The sequence below is a fragment of the Hemiscyllium ocellatum genome, chromosome 7, assembly GCF_020745735.1.
Source record: "Hemiscyllium ocellatum isolate sHemOce1 chromosome 7, sHemOce1.pat.X.cur, whole genome shotgun sequence".
NCBI lineage: Eukaryota > Metazoa > Chordata > Chondrichthyes > Orectolobiformes > Hemiscylliidae > Hemiscyllium > Hemiscyllium ocellatum.
This window is the reverse complement of record NC_083407.1, coordinates 39,077,607-39,097,345: the sequence shown is the minus strand read 5'-3', so window position 1 is coordinate 39,097,345 and position 19,739 is coordinate 39,077,607. Positions and strand designations below refer to the sequence as shown.

Here is a 19,739-nt window from a genome sequence, read left to right as displayed (position 1 = left end):
CTTCACCTCCTCAAGTTGTTTAGCTATTTAGAAGCCAAACAGAGTTGTTGGCAGATAGAAGGCTTCTGTTATTGACAGCTAATCACCAATATGCAGACAAGTAGCTACTTTTTGCCATCTGACTTCATCTAGGCATGAGCAGCAGATACAAGGGAACACCTACATGTTCCCCTGAAAGCCACTCATACATTCCTGTCTTGAAAATATATCCCTGTTCCTTCAGTGTTGGTGGCCAAGTGGAGTTCAGATCAGGTAAAACCTTTTTGAATGGCGGACCAGAATGGTGGAGCTACCTGGTCCATATCAACCTCTTATTCTGGAGTTCTTAGGGGATTAAATGCAAGTTATTATTGGTTGAAACAAACATTAACCAACAAACTTGGAAAATTATCTCAGTTTTTCAAATAGTAGCATGCTAAACAAGCAGAAGACATCTTGATTTAACGTCTCATCTTGTATGATAATATTTCAACACTGAAGGATTCCCTCGACACTGGATAGAAATGTTAGCATAAATTATAAGCACAGACGCTTGACTTCACCAATGGTTCACTAATATCCTTCAGTGAAGGAAATCTGTCAACCTTACCTTGCCTGGCCTACATGTGATTCCAGACCCACAGCAATCTTGTTGACTCTGTGCAATTAGGAATAAGCCTAACCAGTGATGCCCTCATTCCGTGACTGAATTAAAAAAAAACTTGGGACTTGAAGCTATTGACTCAGATGCAAATGTTGCCATAAGAATTTGGTAAGTTGGAATTTAACATTATATTCAAGTATACTGCACCACATAAGTGTGGTAAACATGCTAATTATCACATTTTCTATGCTCCACTCCTGCACAACCTCCGAGGAAGGGGGAAATAACCATAAGAAATAAGAACATAAACAAAAATTATGTTACCTATCTCTCAAACCCTTGAAAATCTGGACCAGAGTGTCAGCAATTTCTGTCACCACCTCATGATAGTGGTAATTGAATGCCATCTCTATATCTAGCCCAACAAACTCAGTAAGGTGACGATGTGTGTTAGAATCCTCAGCTCGGAACACTAAGAAAATAAAGACAAACTTAGTTACTTCATTTTCTAAAACTCAATATCAATTATGGTACATTATCCTACAGCAGTAGTTAGTATTACAACATGAACATTACAGTTTTGTATTAAAAATAAGAATTTAAATGAATACAAAGTGGTAACATTAAAAATGGTCAGGATGACAAAGATGACAATACAGTCCAACAGCATCCATTTAACAATTGGGAATGATTGCATTAGCGCACTTCTAAATTCAAATTAAGCTCAGTTTCAAGGTACTGGGCTAATTCAATAATTTTCATCAAAATTTGTCATGAAACATCCACTAATTATATTATGTAATATGAATAAGATCCTAGTTTCAAAATGGATATCCTTCCTAATTGCTATTCAACTGAAAATGCTGAATCAATGGCTAACATTCAAAGATGGAAGCCATTTTCTGACAGCACAGCAGATGGTTTTTAAACTATTTAAAGCAATCTGGCTTGATTGCAGTGCAGAATGACCTCAACAGGGCAGATTCAATCTCAATACTGGATGTGGTAGTTCATAAAGGCTTGCAATGCTTCATGCCCTCAAGGTATACAGTGAGTTCTGACATAACACAATAGGTCTGGTCTTGTGTGATCTCACATTATACGAAAATTATGTAACAGCCATGCCATTTGAGCTAATGGGGCTGGAGTTACATTATAGCCAATACTGGCAAGGAAAGTTTGCGTTCCACAAATAAGACCATAAGACATAGGAGTGGAAGTAAGGCCATTCGGCCCATCGAGTCCACTCCACCATTCAATCATGGCTGATGGGCATTTCAACTCCACTTACCCGCACTCTCCCCGTAGCCCTTAATTCCTTATGACATGAAGAATTTATCAATCTCTGCCTTGAAGACATTTAGCGTCCCGGCCTCCACTGCACTCTGCGGCAATGAATTCCACATGCCCACCACTCTCTGGCTGAATAAACGTCTCCGCATTTCTGTTCTGAATTTACCACCTCTAATTCTAAGGCTGTGTCCACGGGTCCTAGTCTCCTCGCCTAACGGAAACAATTTTCTAGTGTCCACCCTTTCCAAGTCATGTATTATCTTGTAAGTTTCTATTAGATCTCCCCTTAATCTTCTAAATTCCAATGAAATAACTGTCTAAATTCTTCAATTATGTTAAAGCCACTTCGCATTGAAGAAACAGGTGTTATAGCAGAAATCAATGCTTAACTAATTATCTGTCTAATTGAAGAAAGATGTCCATGGTCCTTCAGAGATTACAGTTGCTTACCTTTATTACTTTCAATGCCATTTACAAAGGTGCAGGATCAGTGAAAAAACTACCAAATTCAAATCCTCCATTATAGCATTTAAATTACAGAAAATATAAAACAATGAAAACTTACCAGGTCCAATGCAAAAGACTTTGTCAAAATCAGCGCAAATACACATTTGCTTGTAGAGCTGTGGTGATTGAGCCAGGTAAGCACTGGTTTTAAAATAGGAGACAGTAAATACATTGGCTCCTCCTTCGCTTGCAGCTGCAAGAAAATCAGAACTTTTTTAGTTCCCACAATTGATCATTTACATTTCTAAAAACGTGATATCAATATATTTAGTCCTAAAGATCTCCTTAGGAATTCACTCTACATTTTGTTTGAAAGTGCTTGTCATCTAACATTGACAGAGCTACCTATAGATGTAGTGGTACCTTTGGAATTCAGAAACCACTTATTGTTCCTTCAAAATTAGAGATTTTAAGATATAAACAGGGATATATTTAAATAGCGCACACACCACAAATGTAAATATATTTAACCATATTAAAATAATGAAACACCTCATAGTTGCTCAGGTTAGACAAAAACACTTGAGATGATTTTTCTGCTGGTAAACAAACATCACTAGCATTAGGAGGAGTGGGACTGACATAATCAAGTTGCAAAAGAACACTTCAAGTCTACTTGTGTTGCCATAGTCATGTTCTTGTTTCTCCTGTTATATTAAATTTTCAAAAAGAGTTTAAAATATTGTAAATGTGACACACCTTACCTTTCTTGCAAATTCTTGTGATGATATTATGGCTTTAAGAGGTATATTTTGACCTCACGTCTTTTAATGAAGAAAGGTTGTGACAGTGTTGCCAGGCAGCCTGCTCCAAAGCCAATAAGTAAATAGTTGGCAGGCCTTTTTTTTAAACTTGGAGCAATAGTCGCAACCTAAATGGGCTGTAATTAAGCTCCCAGAGAACCAGGACTTATGATTTTATTTTTTCAACAGCCATTGCTGGAGTCTGGAGGCTGGGTTTGGAAGCTGCAATACATCTCTCCTTGGTACTCTCTCTCTGTCTGAGTTTTCTCTTGATGTTTTTCCTCCTGGACTTGTGAATTGAATGTCAGACAATCTATTTTTACTGAGTTTGCCTTTGCCAAGTGTGTGTTTATGGGATGTCACTGTATTGGAACAGTTACTGTTGAGTAGCAGTATAATCTGTCATTCTGTTACGTCTTCCAACAGAGTTAAGTTATTCCAAGTTCTTCTTTCTTTTGTTGTATTTTAACTATGTACAAATAAAGTGTGTTTTACTTCAAGAGTGGTAGTTTGACAAATTAAATTAGATTAGATTACTTATAGTGTGGAAACAGGCCCTTCGGCCCAACAAGTCCACACCGACCCGCCGAAGCGCAACCCACCCATACCCCTACCCTTACATTTACCCCTTATCTAACACTACGGGCAATTTAGCATGGCCAATTCACCTGACCCGCACATCTTTGGACTGTGGGAGGAAACCGGAGCACCCGGAGGAAACCCACGCAGACACGGGGAGAACATGCAAACTCCACACAGTCAGTCGCCTGAGTCGGGATTTGAACCCGGGTCTCAGGCGCTGTGAGACAACAGTGCTAACCACTGTGCCACCGTGCTGCCCACCAATTGTCAACATCTGGAATGCAACAGCTGGCACTTGCCTTTAAGATGTGAAAAAGTGATGGTCTAGGCTATCTTCTTAATATATTTTATCTTCTTAATATATTTTGAGGGGGTTTGGTCTGGTCCATAACATTCTAAAAGACAAATATATGAATTGCAGGGGAGTTGATGACCTCATGATATTGTCAATGGACAAGTCATCCCAAAAACCAGATTATTAATCTAAGGACATGAAAGCAGCATGTGATGGAAGCAACTGGTGGAATTTAAATGCAATTAATATCTGGAGCCAAATAGTAGTCTCAGTAATGATGATCAAGACAACGTGCTTCACAAATGTCCTTTAGGGGAAGAAATCTGCCTGCTTTACCTGCTATGTGACTCCAGACCAATGACAATATAGTTGATTCTTACTAGACCTCTGATATGTCCTTGCAAAACATTCAGTTCAAGGGCAATTCCCATGAAATAACTAAAACAAAAATCACTGGTTGTGAAGAGATAGCAAAGATGCATGTTTATTCTGATACTTTTGAAAATTTGTTCAAATTGTGTTCAACAGATTTGAGGATGTGAGCAGTTACTAAATTTTAATTGGCTTTGTTTAATTTTCTTCCCTTTTAACCTTTTTCGAAGCAGTTTTGATCTTTAGTTCTATGTTCTGATTTCCTTAAAATTACTGACATTTTACAAATTTCAACACTTGAGGAATTACTCGAAGAGACTATACTGACGAAGAGGACACTTCTCTTACACTCAAGGAGTCTGAAGAGGGATGCAAAGACATGAATAAGCGTGTATCAGGGTGTTCTGCACTGACCTAATCTTTTGGATAGGGCATGAAACTTTGGCCTTTTCTGTGTTACAGGTGTAAAATTCCAATGGCACTATTTTTGCAGATGATGATTCATGAAGTTATACCTGGTTCCCCAACCCAAATTTATTCCTCAATGAAAAGTTTAAGAACAGATTATCTAGTTGTTATCATATTACTGTTCTGGAAACCTTGCAATGCAGAAACTGGCTGCTAAGTGTCCTCTGTTATAATAGAGACCAAGTTTCAAAGAATGCTTCACTGAGTGTAAATTGCTTTGAGACATCTTGTGGTCATTAAAGATGCCACATAAATGCAAGGCTTTTTTTTAGTTAAAAAGGAGATGGATCATTGGAGTCCATAATACACAGTTAGTTAGGGATATCTGAGGAACTCGTCTTCCTCTTCATTCGCAAGCCTTATGATCTTTAAGCTTTATCTACAACTGGAACTGCCAATGGTGGCTGGCACTGCCAGCAACTTCAACACCATTGCTTACTTTCAAGGCACCTCAATAATTATCAATTTATCTGCAATAAATTATTGCATTCACTGGATTATTGATGCCCTTTTTGATAAACCAATGGACGTTTCCAAAGAAAAGCAACATAAAATAGAAATCCTGAGCATAATGCATAATCTCTGGAATGGGATGAGACAACAGGGGGCAGTGTTGTATAAGCCAAAATAAACATTTGGCAGAACATAAGTGCAAAACTAAATGTAAGCAATAGGTAACTGAATGTTTTGCCATTCATTCTGGATGAAAAATTAGTAATATCATAATATAATGTTATTAAACACAGGTAATGGCTGTGATCGCTATAAATTTGGTACTTCAATGAAATGGCTCAGTGGAAATTAAAAATACATTTATGCTCAGTCAGATACCAAGCCATTGATTCAGTCATATGGTCATTTAAATCTGCTCCAATTGTAGGACTTTTGATTTTCAATACGCAATTTCTTACAGATTGAGGAAAGTTTGGTTAACTTAACCAAAGTTAGTACTAAATTGAATACTTGGTAAATTATAAACAATTTTTCAGTACGAATAATGGTACAAGTTTGTAAAATTAAATATAACAATGACAATTACTTTTAATCCTGCAGAATTCAAGGTTTTGACGTGAATGCCAGTTTTGTCAATACATTTTTAATTTGCTATTTTTCAACTGAAACGTAACTTATCATATTGCATACATTTTCATTTTCTGTTAATAGATAATCATAATGAACAAATTACACAGAACCCAGTAGCCTTGCCAGAAAGAACCACAACCCATGAACAAATTTTAAAAAGTAAATATTCAATGTGTATGATATCATAATGGCAATGCAAGTGAATTAGCAAATCAGATGCCCTAACTAATGGTCAATTTAAATTCAATTGACCAAGCTGAAATTGAGATCTAGTATCAGTAATGCTAACCATGAAACAACTATTAATTGTTTTTAAAAAAAACCCAACTGGTTGGCAAATGTCCTTTGAAAAGGAAATCTGTCATTTTCACCTGGTCTGGACCCACAGCAATGTGAAATTCTTAAATCCCCTAACAAGCCACTCAGGTCAAAGGTTATTAGGAATGGGCAACATGCGGCCAAGCCCACATCTCTTGAAAGAATAAATAAAAACTATCTCAAACTATTTATTGTCAAGAGGGCAAGTAAGCAACTCAATTCATCGCAGTGTCAACCATGAACTTGGTGAAAATTTGTGCTATGCTTTGTTCCTTAAATGTGTTGGCGTAACAAAACATCCTAAAAAAAAATCTGATGATAAATATTTGAATATTACTTTCGTGAAGTAGTTTGTAATTCCTTGCTTCCTCAATGTAAGGCTAGCAACTTATACAATTTAAAAAGTAATTTGAAATGGCAGTTTCAATTTTGCAAATTTATTTACAATATTTTTTTCAAAAATACCAGTGGGTGCTATCCAGGATTAAATATATTGTAATAGTTGTATTGATATTTAGACAAATTGAGAATCTAGCTAATATGATTTAAGGCTCATGATATTACTTTAGACAATTCACGAAAACTGGTGAAAATTACAAGTCAACTGCAGCTAATGCTTAGAGCTGTGTGCAACATTGCTTGGTATTTAAATTTTCTAACAATGTTCTATCAACACAATTTTAAAGGTATTATCAGGGTTTGCGTACATAGAAAATGCATGCCCAGCAAATTGGTGTGATGTCTCTTGGTGTGGATGAAGAGAGTTGGCATGCCTTCCATTTTTGGGTGCTGGTACACTTCTCATTTCAGCTCATACTGTTGGCTAACAGCAAGGTGAAACAGGTGGCCAATGTGGAAGTTTCTTCTTGTCAGTTCACTGGCTCTCTGTAGACAAGTCTTCAGGTGCATTCCCTTGTGGAACACATGGATCTGGATCCCTCATGCTCCCAGGCTAAAAAGCTTCAGATGCACTCAGAGCAGATTTAGCTGCCAGATACACTCACGAGCATTTGGATATGCCTTTGTACTCATGTACCAAACTTGCCTTGTTAGTGAAGCAGTTCTTAGCTCAAGTTACCCGAAAGTTTAACAGGTTCTGCATAAATTGAGAGGCAGATGGCAAGAAGGTGCTCTGTTTTCTTCATTCAGGGAATGTGGGCATCTCTGGCTGGACCCTAACCCCACTTGTCCTCAAAAAGGGGAGCTGTCTTCTTGAACTGTGTAATCATTTGATCCAATTTTTACAAGACTTTGACCCAAAGACAGTGAAGGAACAGATAAGCATTTCTAAGTAAGGATTTTCAGTATCTTGGAAGGGAACATGGGTTTGAAAGGTGCTGGCCAAGGAGCCTTGGTAAATTTCTGCAATGCACCAAGTCACTGGCTTACACCATGCTACTTTGTTTTGGTGGTGGGAGAGAGTGAACCATTGAGAATATAGAGCTGCTTTTTATTTTGGATGATATCTTGTGTATTGTTGGAATGGTCCCATTCAGGCAGGTGGAGCATATTCCATCACATTCCTGACTCGTGTTTGGTAGATGGTGGGCCTGCTTTGGAGAATTAGAAAGTAATTACTTGATACAGGATTTCTAACCTCTGACCTGCTCTTATAGCCACAGCATTTATTTGGTTAGTCCAGTTTACTTTCTGGTCAATGGCAACTGTCTGGATCTCGGTAGTAGGAGGTTCAGTGATAATAATACTAAGGGGTGATGGTTAGATTTGCACTTTGCCTAGCACTTACGTGGCATGAATTATACTTATTAGCAACATTCCCACCAAGTTGTGTGGCTATGCACTTCACAGCCTCTCTGAAGTATGCGCACATGGTGACTGGTGTCAAGGATACTCCCTGGAGGAACTCTTGTGAAGATGTTTAGGAGTTCAGAGGTCTGACATCCAAAAAAGGAGAAGTAGGCCATTCAGCCCATTGAGTCTCTTTCATCTTTCAGTGAGATCATGGCTGATCTGATAATCATTAAATCCACATTTCTGCCCTTTCCCCATAACCCTTATTCTTCTTAATGTCTATCTCAGCTTTGATTATACTTAATGACTCAACTTCAACAGCTCTCTATAGAGAATTTCACAGATTCAGTACCCTCAGAGAAGAAATTCTTCCTCATCTCTGACTGACCTCCAACAGCTACAACCATCATGCTAGGTGTGACATCAACCAAAAGAGTTATCCCTGATTTCCCATTAATTTCATTTTGCTAGGGTGTCTTGCTGCCAAGTCCAGTGAAGTGTGGATTGATACCAAAGATGGTCACTACAGAGTACAGCTCTTTAGTCCATGTTTGTAATGTAATGTGGCCAGGAGCTGAGTAGCCCTGTCAGAATCCAAATTGAGTGTCAGTGAGCAGGTTTATACTAAGCAAGTGCTGCTTGATAGCACTGTTTATATTCCCTTCCACCAACTTACTGGTAGTTGGGTGAGTTGAATTTGGTATACTTCTTGTGTGCAGGACATATGTAGGCAATTTTCCACATTGTCCAGATACCAGTGTTGTAAACGTACTGGAATAGTTTGGCAAGAGCTGCAACAGATTGAAACAGCTGTAGGATTCCATTCCAGTGAAGAGGAAGCAGTCTAGGAAGTTGACAAGCCAACCATAGTTAACCAGGGAGGTTAAGCATTGTATCAGATTTAAAAATACACCATGTAGCAAAGATTGGTGGTAAGCCAGAGGATTTGGGAAAGATCTAAAAGCCAACAAAAGAGAACAAAGAAATATAAATAGGAAAAAATAAACTTTGAGGGTTAACTTGCAAGTAATTTCAAGACCGACAGCAAGAGTTTCTTTAAATGTATGAAAAGGAAGAGAGCAGAAAGTGATCATTGGTCACTTGGGAATGAGGCTGGGGAAATAATAACAGGGAATCCAGAAAATGGCAGAGAAGTTGAATAAATACTTTGCATCAGTCTCCAAGCACAAAACAATAACAGCATTCCAAAATTACTAAACATTCAAGGGGCAAAAGGAGCAGAGGAAATAAATAGAATAGCTATCACAAGAGAAATTAATAGGGTTAAAGACTCACAAGTCCCCTCGACCTGATTAGAAGCAAGCTAGAATATTAAAGAAAGTAGCTACTGAGACATGGATACTCTGGTAGTAATCTTCTAGGAGTTCTTGGAGGTCCTGGAGGATTGGAAAAATGCCAACGTACTTATTTAAAAGGAAGATGATAAAAAAAAACAGGTGAATTTAGGCCATCTAAGTTTAGCTTCATCTGGTTTTTGGGAAAATATTGCAGTCTATTATAGAGGATGTAATAGCAGAGTATTTAGAGATTTGCAATATCACCAAGCAGAGTAAGCATGGTTTCATGAAGGTAAAATCATGCATAACTCTTTGAGGAGGTAACAAACAGAATAGATAAAGGGGAAAGAGTGGGGAGAATGTATTTGGATTTGCAGAAGGCATTTGATAAGGTACCATACATTACATCTAATCTTAATAGAGCCCATGGTATTGAAAGTGTCCCCAATTCGACAATCATGTTACAACAAATTCACATTGATGAGACGTGCATTATGACAGAAGGACCTGTGTTAGCATTGATAAAGATTCAGCTAATTAATAGAAGACAGAATGTAAGTTTGCTCGCTGAGCTGGAAGGTTCATTTCCAGACGTTTCATAGATAACATCTTCACTGGGCCTCAGGCGAAGCACTGCTGATAATTCCTACTTTCTATTTATGTTTGGGTTTCTTTGGGTAAGTGATGTCATCTCCTGTGGTGATGTGGGACACTAAAACAGCAGCTAATGAACTCGAAAGACTCTATACAGATAACAAGCAAAACTAATGTCATTTACAAAATACTGTGCAAGGGCTGTAACAAAGACTACATTGGACAAACAGGCAGAAAACTAGCCACCAGGATTCATGAACACCAACTAGCCGTAAAAAGACATGACCCTCTCTCACTAGTATCCTTACATATGGATGAGGAAGGACACCACTTTGACTGGGACAACACATCCATCCTAGGACAGCCAAACAAAGACACGCATGAGAATGACTAGAAACATAGCATTCCAACCGGAACTCTATCAACAAACACATTGAGTTAGACTCCATCTACCACCCCTTGAGAAAAATAACAGGAAGTGCCTTTACCAGAGGAAATGACATCACCAACCCAAAGAAACCCAAACATACAAATAGAAAGCAGAAATTATCAGCAGTGCTTCGCCTGAGGCCCATGAAGATGTTGCCTAGTAGGGTGACAAAACATCTGGAAATGAACTTTCCAGCTCAGCGAGCAAACCTACATCCAGAACCTCAACCTGAGCTACAAATCTTCTCAAAGCTTGCTAATACAAGACAGAGTTGGGAGAAGGGGGCACTTTCAAGAAGTAACTAGTAGAATGCCACAACATTTTATGAAGGGATGCAGACAGGTTAAGCGTGTGGGCAAAACATGGCACATAGAATATAATGAGGGAAAATGTGAGGTTATGCACTTTGGCAGGAAGCATAGAGGAGTTGAATATTTTTTAAATGGAGAGAGAGTGCCAAAAGCTGCCTAACAGAAGGATTTTGGAGTTTTGTCCATGAATCACAAAAAGCTGCAACCAGGTCAGTGGGTAATAGGGAAGGCAAATGGAAAGTTTGTCTTCATTTCAAAGTGAATGGAACATTTATTGAAACTATATAAGGCACTAGTCAGACTACAGCTGGAAAACTGTGAACAGTTTTGTGCTCTCTATCTAAGGCATTGGAGGCAGTCCAGAGAGGGTTCACTAGGCTGAGACCACTTTTGAAGAGACTGCCTTATGAGGAGAGATTGAGTAGATTGGGCCTGTACTCATTGGAATGTAGCAGAATGAAAGGCAACTTTCTTGAAACATGGAAGTTTTTTTTAGGGGACATGACATGATAGGTATGGAAAGGGCCTATCCACGTGGAGGAGATATTCTGAGATTATGCTGTCTGGTCTCAGACTAAGGGATGCAGAGGAATTTCCTCTTGCAGAGGGTAGTGAATCTTTGAATTGAGGCTGGGTCACTAACTTCATTAAAGACTGAACAGGCAGATTTTTAAGCAATTTAGGGAAATAAAGTATAGGAAAAAGTTAGTAAATTGGATCAGCAAGATTTCATTGAATGGCACAGCATATTTAATGACATCTGTTCTTACTTGTTATGGTACAACAATAAAGATAACTGTAGCAACTGCATCACCTATCATTGCACTTCCCTGTTAAGCATTGTGGAAAAATTATTTAACCATGTTACCCTTGCCAGACTGTAGAATTGAACAATCCTATTCGGAATCTCAGCGTGGTTTGAGAACTGGAGACTCTGCTACTGATACGATTTTTTTTCAGTGTCATACTGAAAAAGCCTGATCTCTCGTAAATATGCTATGTTGATTTTCGGCCTATCAAGTACCATGTGGATGGCAGATTCCTTCTTTGCATGTCACTAGGGAAGCTCTAGACACCACAGAAAGCCTGCCTGTCATGACAGACTTGAACATGGAACTCTCAGTACAGGAGCTTAGCAAAACTATTGACTTGCTTGCCATGGGCAAAACTCCAATTGTTGATGCAATGTCACCTCAATTTACCAACACCTTGCCAAGACAAAAACCCCAATTCAGAGGATCTGGACATGCTAATTCCATTAGTATCCAACTACTATTTAGCCAATGATATCCGAACTGGCCAATATCTGGAAGGATGACAGCTACATACGCAAAGATGACAGGACTCATGTATGAGGAAGGATTGACTGGGTTAGGATTGTTTTTGCTGGAGTTCAGATGAATGACGGGGGAATTCTCATAGAGATTTATAAAATTCTAACAGGTCTAGACAGGGTAGATGCAGGGAGGATGTTCCTAATGGTAGGTACATCCAGAATCAGGGATCACAGTCTGAGGATTCGTGGTGGACCATTTAGTGCAGAGATAAAGAGACATTTCTTCACCCAAAGAATGGTAAGCCCGTGGAATTCATTACCACAGGACGTAGTTGATGCTAAAATATTGAATATATTCAAGAGGCAGCTAGATATAGACTTGGGGCAAATGGGATCAAAACTTCTGTAGAGAAAACAGCATTAGGCTATTGAGTTGCATGGTAAAAACAAGGACTGCAGATGCTGGAAACCAGAGTCTAGATTAGAGTGGTGCTGGAAAAGCACAGCAGGTCAGTGGATGATTAGCCAAGATCATGATGAAAGCAGGCTTAAAGGGCTGAATGGCCTCCTCCTGCTTCTATCCCCTATATTTCTATGACCTTCTGCATGGTGAATTAGCCATGACATCACGAACTGTGTGTCCCCATTTCTTCTACAAGGACACCTTCAATTGAATACGGAAGTGGTGAATATTAACACTGACAATGGGAGACAATCGCTGACAGATATAACACAAACAAAAACAGTGACCTTTCTTCAGAAAAGGATAATGATGCTCTAACCTTGGACGACTGACTGTTTGGAAGTCATTGGAAGAGGGGAGTAGAAATGCTCAGCTGTCCAAGAAAAGGCCCAAAGAGAGACCAACAAATCATGTCAGTCTCTGTCCACTGTCTACCTTTGTAACAAATCTGGTAGCACCTGTAAAGTTGAGAGACAGGCTTCTAAGCCATACCAGGTGATGCAACCACCACAAAGCATTCCGCTGCCTTAGGAGACAGAGACTGCCACAGATTAATGCATGCATAAGGGGAGCTAAGCATATTAAATATGGTAATGTACTGGCTCAGGAAGTCTGACATTATTATAGAACTCGAGGATATTTACTTGTATCTTGGGATTATGCTCCAAACTTTCTGATGAAGGGCTTACGCCCGAAATGTCGAATTTCCTGTTCCTTTGATGCTGCCTGACCTGTTGCGCTTTTCCAGCAACACATTTTTCAGCTCGATTATACCCCAAACCTCTGTCAATCCTTCCATAAAAAGCACTTGCTTTATCTATACATTATGACAATGTATGGATATGGTATCTCCAATTACTGTTTATATGATAAAGCAAATTTTAAATTTTGCACTATATAGCACATGCTGCTGAGACATTGCTGACCAGATCAAAAAGAAATGAAATGTCCACGTACCTGAGATAATTTTGGGAGTCTGGACTTCAACAAATTCCTTTTTGATTAGTGTTTCTCGGAACAGTTGGCATACACCAGCTTGCAATCGAAAGATAGATTGACTGGTCATCGTCTGCAATACAGTCAATAAATTAACTAAATTTGCTGTATGGCTACTGGATGTAATAGTTGCTGCAGATTTTAAACGTAAATCCTATAATTAGTAATATAAACATTTATTTTCATATAAAAGTTAATTTTCCATTGGCCCTCACATAACCACAATAAATATTTTATTGGAAGTTTTACAACGTAAACGAGTGTAATAACTTGTCTGTAAGATTACCATCTGATGGGATCTTCAAAATTGGGTGGAGTATATTTTTGAAAACAAAAGTAACTAATCTAACAGTTTCTGTCCATGTAGGAAGTGCAGAATCTATAAAGCTACATTAAAAAAAATTAAAACCCTTAGCTCCAACTACAATTGTAATATGAACAAGTTAATGTCAATAGAGTTATGCAAACTTGATGATTTAATTTGTTTGAACATTTTTATGTCTTCCATCACATTCAGACACAAAAACGATCCCCAACCAAGGGGTGAGATTAAGGTTATCAAATGTATTGTATAGGGGTGAGAATCTTGTCCACAATGACATTTATACAGCCTGTGGACTCTCTGCTGAAAGTACAGTTAAATGGAAGCTACAGATCTGCAAGGTGCTGCTCTTCCAATGACAGACTTTTTTTTTCTTCCACCTCTTAACAACAATTGAGGGACAGAACAAATTTGTGACTGAAAGAGCAGCGAGAATTGTGAAGGTGGCTGGCTTTCCCAAAAGTTTCATTCTTTCTCTGCACTTAGAATGCTTTAGCCTGTTTTTGCAGGGGATGACACTCAAGAATAGGATGGGGGTATCAAAATGACAGAGCCTGAAAGGCACAGAGTCATTGAGTCAGAGATGTATAGCACTGAAACAGACCCTTCGGTCCAACTCGTCCATGCCGACTAGATATCTCAACCCAATCTAGTCCCACTTGCCAGCATCTGACCCATATCCCTACAAATCCTTTCTATTCGTACACCCATCCAAATGCCTTTTAAATGTTGCAATTGTACTAGCCTCCATCACTTCCTCTGGCAGCCCATTCCACACACTCTCTGTTTGGAAGAAGTTGCCCCTTTGCTCTCTTTTATATCTTTCCCCTCGCATCCTAAACCTATGCCCTCTAGTTCTGGACTCCCCCACCCCAGGGGAAAGACCTTGTCTATTTACCCTATCCATGCCCCTCCTGATTTTATAAACCTTTATGAGGCCCCCCCCCTCAGCCTCCAATGCTCCAGGGAAAACATACACGCATCCCTTTCCCTATTCATCTTTCTTCTACAAACGTCTAGTCACACAGTGGGTCAGGACAAGAAGAAAACCCAGACTGAAAGACAACCTGCTTTTGACCCTCATGTTTGTATGAATCCAGTTGAAGTCGGCCCGGGATGCACATTGCAAGAGTTTGGTTACACCATAGTTTGGCCCTGATCCCCCTGCTCCTGCCTTGTTAATCAGGGGTTGGAGCCTAGTTCGTTTCTCTCTCCAGCTCTGTTTCTTGAGAGAATAGACAAGGAAGATCTTATTGGTAGGTTTTGCTGCTAGGCACTTTTAAGTGGTGTTGTTTATTATTTACTCATTTTTAAAAATGATCAGCTTGTTACTTTGATAGTTAAATTCATGTTCAATGTTGCGCTGTATTTCATCTGTCCAAAATTGGCATAAGTCAGAAAAAAAACTGAAACGGACCCCTTGTGCAAGAAGGTTAAACATCACTGCGTTAGCTAGATAATTTTATTTTTCTCAGTGCCTAGTAGTTCAGTTTGTGACAGCAAAGCAGTTTGAGTCAGTCATAGTTTCTTTTTCTATATTCAGACAGAACAAACTTAGCTACACTCAGTTCATTCGCAATGTGCCAAAATATTTGACAGGTTTTGTCTTACAGTTACATGATTTAGTGAAAGCTGTCTAAATAAAAAGTATAAATGGCATAAAACATAATATAGTTATATAGTGGTATAAATATGAAAGACTCACATGTCTAATCATTGATAATTAGGGTTAATATGCATTACTTCCGTTTGTAACCACACTAACCCCAATTGTCATTGAGCTAATGAAAACCTATAATTTCACTGTTCAGCACTTCAGCATAACAAATAAACAAAATGGATGCCTTACTGTACACAACATATTTTGGATCATTCCATCCATAACATCACAGTATGATCCCATACTTAATCTTAGCTATTTCATTTACAGAATTAACTCTTGATTTTCTTTTTCCACTTCATTTATTTCTGGAAAATAGTAAACTTCAGCTAGACAGGGAGAGATTTGTTCCAAATTAACTGTGTAGAGAAGTCAGCAAACAATACTGGAATCTTCAAATAGGAGATGGATACAGCCAAAATGGATATATTCATAATAAATGAGAAAACACTATTTAGGTTAGCGTTCGATAAAAGAGTTAAATTCAAAACGTAAAAAAAGGGAATCATCTGTTAAAACCAGGGTAATCAACACGAAAGAAAACCGTAAATAGTAATATTGTAGTGTGTTGATGACAATGGTCAAAAGCAATTATAAAATAGAATAAGGGCATTTTTGGATATTTAAAAGTTAACGAATTACTAAACAGTAGCAGAACTACTCAGTGAGGAGACAGGCAGTCTATTTGTGGAGGATGAAATATATTAGAACATATTTATAAGTTGTAATGTAGGTCCACTAGAGAAAGATATAGAACAGGGTTAATGATATCTTTCTAAGGAACTGGTTCTGAAAATAAAATATAACAGGTTGTCGAAACAGCAGCTGTGTGCACGTGCTTGGCTGGTGAAGAAAGTTGGAGAGGTTGTGTAAAAATACTCACCACAATGTTACAAGGCGCTTGAAACATGCAAATTATAACCAGAAAATTAACGCTAGCCATCATAATGCCTTTCAAAAAGGAAGAGAAGGATAATCAAGGTGACCATGGACTGTGACAATGATATATAATGCAAGTTGTGGGCAAATTATTAGATTCATGAATTTGGGATAAAGTTATTCAATAGACTTATGCAAAACACCATGAGAGATTTATTAAGTGCCCCAGATATAGCTGGCAAATTTAATAGAACTATTCTGAAGGAGAGCTTCATTGGATAGATAAAGGGACTATAGACCATATGGATTTTTGATAAGATTTTTCACAGGAAGCTCGATATAAAAAATTCCATTACATGATGTAAAAAAACACAGGCAGAAAGTTGGATAGCAGACCAGAAAATAAAGTTTTAGAGGTAATAGCTGTTGTAAGTGGTATAATCCAACTGCTCTTTCCACTCAAAAAACCTTCCAACTTCATCCTTAACGAGTGCAAAGAATTCATTTAATTTATTGATAAGGCAGAACCTTCTTTACCATCTTGCCACTCATTAAGGTAAACTCAACCCTCTCTCTCTAGACTAAAAACCCCCAATCCTATTTAGTTTCTCAATAATTTCTCTCTGACTTTTCCAAGTTCACCTTGTCCATACATCCTAATTCCTGCGTTCCTAATAAATAAATAATCAACCATTGTCATTATTTATCTTCTATACTAATTAAATAAGCTCAATGGTCTGAATGGCTTACTTCTACTCCTATTTCTTAATATTACAAATGGTTTCCTCTCTTCAGGTACTTTCTACTTCCCTTTCAAAATCACTTCAATCCCCTACCACTTCAAAAAATCCAACCCCAACCTCTGTCCTTGCTAGCCATGGACCCCAGCTCCAAAGTTCCTTTTTCTCTCTTTTATCCCATATTGCAATTTGCCTCCTGGAATATTCCAATCAGGCTGCTACCCCTCCAACAGCACAAAAGCAGTTTGAACCAAAGTCATGAACAACTGTCTTAATAATAATGACTATAATCCATTATGCCTTCTCAACCTCACCACTGCTTTCAGCAGGACTAACATATCATCCTTATTTATCCCTCTCATCCACTTTCTATCCACATATCACAGTCATTTTTTGCTCTCATTCTAATCCAATGCTCATAAGGGCATCATTGCCAGCAATGGACAATCAATCCAGAATTGTCCAAGACTGACCTCCCCATTATATCATCGACATGCTGTCTTTGGCTACAGTACGTGCAGTTAATGGGTAAACTTCACCATTTCAGCCACATCTGATAAACACCTTGATAGCTCCACTGATTCTGTGCACCATTACAGATCCAGCATCTGCAGTCCTCACTTTCTCCAACATTACAGATCATCTGGATGCTATAATTTCCTTCAGGTGAATACTGGAAACACTAAAATTAACTTCTTTGGTTCTGTTACAAATTACATTCCCTTACTACTGATTCTATTGCCTGAACAGATTCAAGATGAATTACACATAAATCTCAGTTGCCATCAAACCTAAATTGACCGTCGACTGAATTGTCACAAAAAAAACCTTCTTCCACCTCTACAAGATTACTGCTTGCCTTCCCCTCCACCTCAGTCAACTGTGACGATGCTGCCCCTTTAACAAGAGGTGTTGTAAAGGCAGAGATACCAAAATGTTTGTGGCTACTTTCAATAATGGCAGGGGAGTGGCCAGTTCTTGTTTTTTCTAGTTTGGTTTAGTTTTAGCAGGCAGTTATAAAACTGCTGGTAACAGAGAGGCAGCAAGAGTGAAAACAGGCTCCATTCTTCAACAGATGTTTCTTGCCCAATTTCTCTCTGAAATCTCTCCTGCCTATAAGAACCATAGTTTAAATTTGCCTTTTGCTAAGGGGTGTTTTTATGGGATGTTGAAACTAGAACAGCTTTGTGGATTTCTGATAGTGTCAGATGGGTTTTCAAATAAGTTATTCTAAATTTTGTTTTCTTTTGTTTGTGTTTCATCCATAGTGATTAAGTAAATTGTTTTGTTTAAAGCTGAGTGGAATATCACTTTGCATTTGCCTTAAAAAAAAGTTAGGGTCTGAGCTACCTTCTTAAAGCATTTTGAGGGTGTCTGCTCTGGTCCATAACACAACATATTGAAACTCTCAGATTCTGTTCTCATCATCAGCATCAATTACGCTGATCAGTCCCCACCTATTGCAATATTCAGCTCAATCAACACTCTACTGCACATATTTTACAATGCACCTATTTCCAATGGCCCATCATCCTTCTCCCCTCAATCCACTGAGTCGTCAAAGAGGCAGAAGGTATAATTGAAAATTTTTACACTTGCCATTAAACCACCAGGGCCTTTCCCTGTGAGATCACCTAGCTCACCTTCTGAAATTCCCCTTCTAAAATCACTGTTGCTCCAACCCCTCCTTTAAAAGTCTCCTTATGATGTACCAATTCAACAAGTTCTCACCATAATATCCAATCCTATCTTTCCTTGACTTAGTACTGATTTTTATTGACACCATTAATAAAATACCCTAATGCATTTCACTATGTTAAAAGTAATTTTAAAATAAGAGTCAGTGTTATGATAAATCCGAAATAATTGAGAGAAATTTGTTCCATTGCGCAGAAAAGGCCAACATGATTTGCTAGAATGTTTACAATTACAGAAGATTCGAGGAGAGTTGTGATAGGTTATTTTCTTTGACTTGGAACTAAACTGGCTACCAATTTAAAATTTAAGTCTTGAGATAGATTTCTGTTTTCAGAATGTTGGAGTTCAGACTGCTTTGCAATGATAATTTGCTGTTCTAGAGATCATTACCTTTTTGAAATGATGTGTTGTTAAACATGTAGAACTAAATAAAAAGAGGGGAAACAAAGCAATAGAATTGTATTTTGGGCTAGTTTAGCAAAGAATTGTCAAAGCACGATAGGCAAAATTATCTTAATAAGTACTTTAACCATGACTATACTAACTATGCTTCACATTTGGGGAAGCACCTGGTTTCTTCTTCTGCTTATAAACAGCCATTCAGGTGAAGCCAAGTATTTCAAGTGATTTCAGCTCATTTACTGTGATGATTTTTTTTCACTGATAAAAGGGTATCATGATACTAATATTTACAACAGTGGCAGGCTGTACTGGGAAAAGTTGCTGTCGTGGGTCTGGAGTGCATCGGAGATTCTAGGCAAATTACAGGGACTAACATCCTCCACAGTCCTATTTAGAAACTCCTTCTTCCCATTAAACAACACACATCAGATCATACCATTACAAATGTTATTTGATTTGCTTTATAAATGTAGAGTAGGACCCTCGTAGATGAAAAGACTTCTTTATGATTTTACGCTAGCATTGCATGAAAAGTTGCAAGGCATGAGCAATTGAAGAAGGACAACAGAGAGTACTGAAGGGAGGGGAAAACCAAGGTGCTGTTTGAAGAAAATCAGAGCTCCACTCTGCCAGTGATCATGCCAGCATTTATATCCTCAATTTGCATCTCTAAA

General features: G+C 38.2%; 1 protein-coding gene across 1 annotated transcript in view; it reads right to left on the bottom strand.

Moving 5' to 3' along the window:
* The window catches only part of dars1 (aspartyl-tRNA synthetase 1), an 86,413-nt gene that overhangs the window by 14,814 nt on the left and 51,860 nt on the right, over window positions 1-19,739 (bottom strand). The window contains exons 10-12 of the mRNA XM_060827838.1: window positions 13,326-13,437; window positions 2,442-2,576; window positions 908-1,055 (exon numbers count right to left, since the gene is read on the bottom strand). Coding sequence (XP_060683821.1) covers window positions 908-1,055; window positions 2,442-2,576; window positions 13,326-13,437 — 395 coding nt within the window. The remainder of the gene's footprint in view (window positions 1-907; window positions 1,056-2,441; window positions 2,577-13,325; window positions 13,438-19,739) is intronic.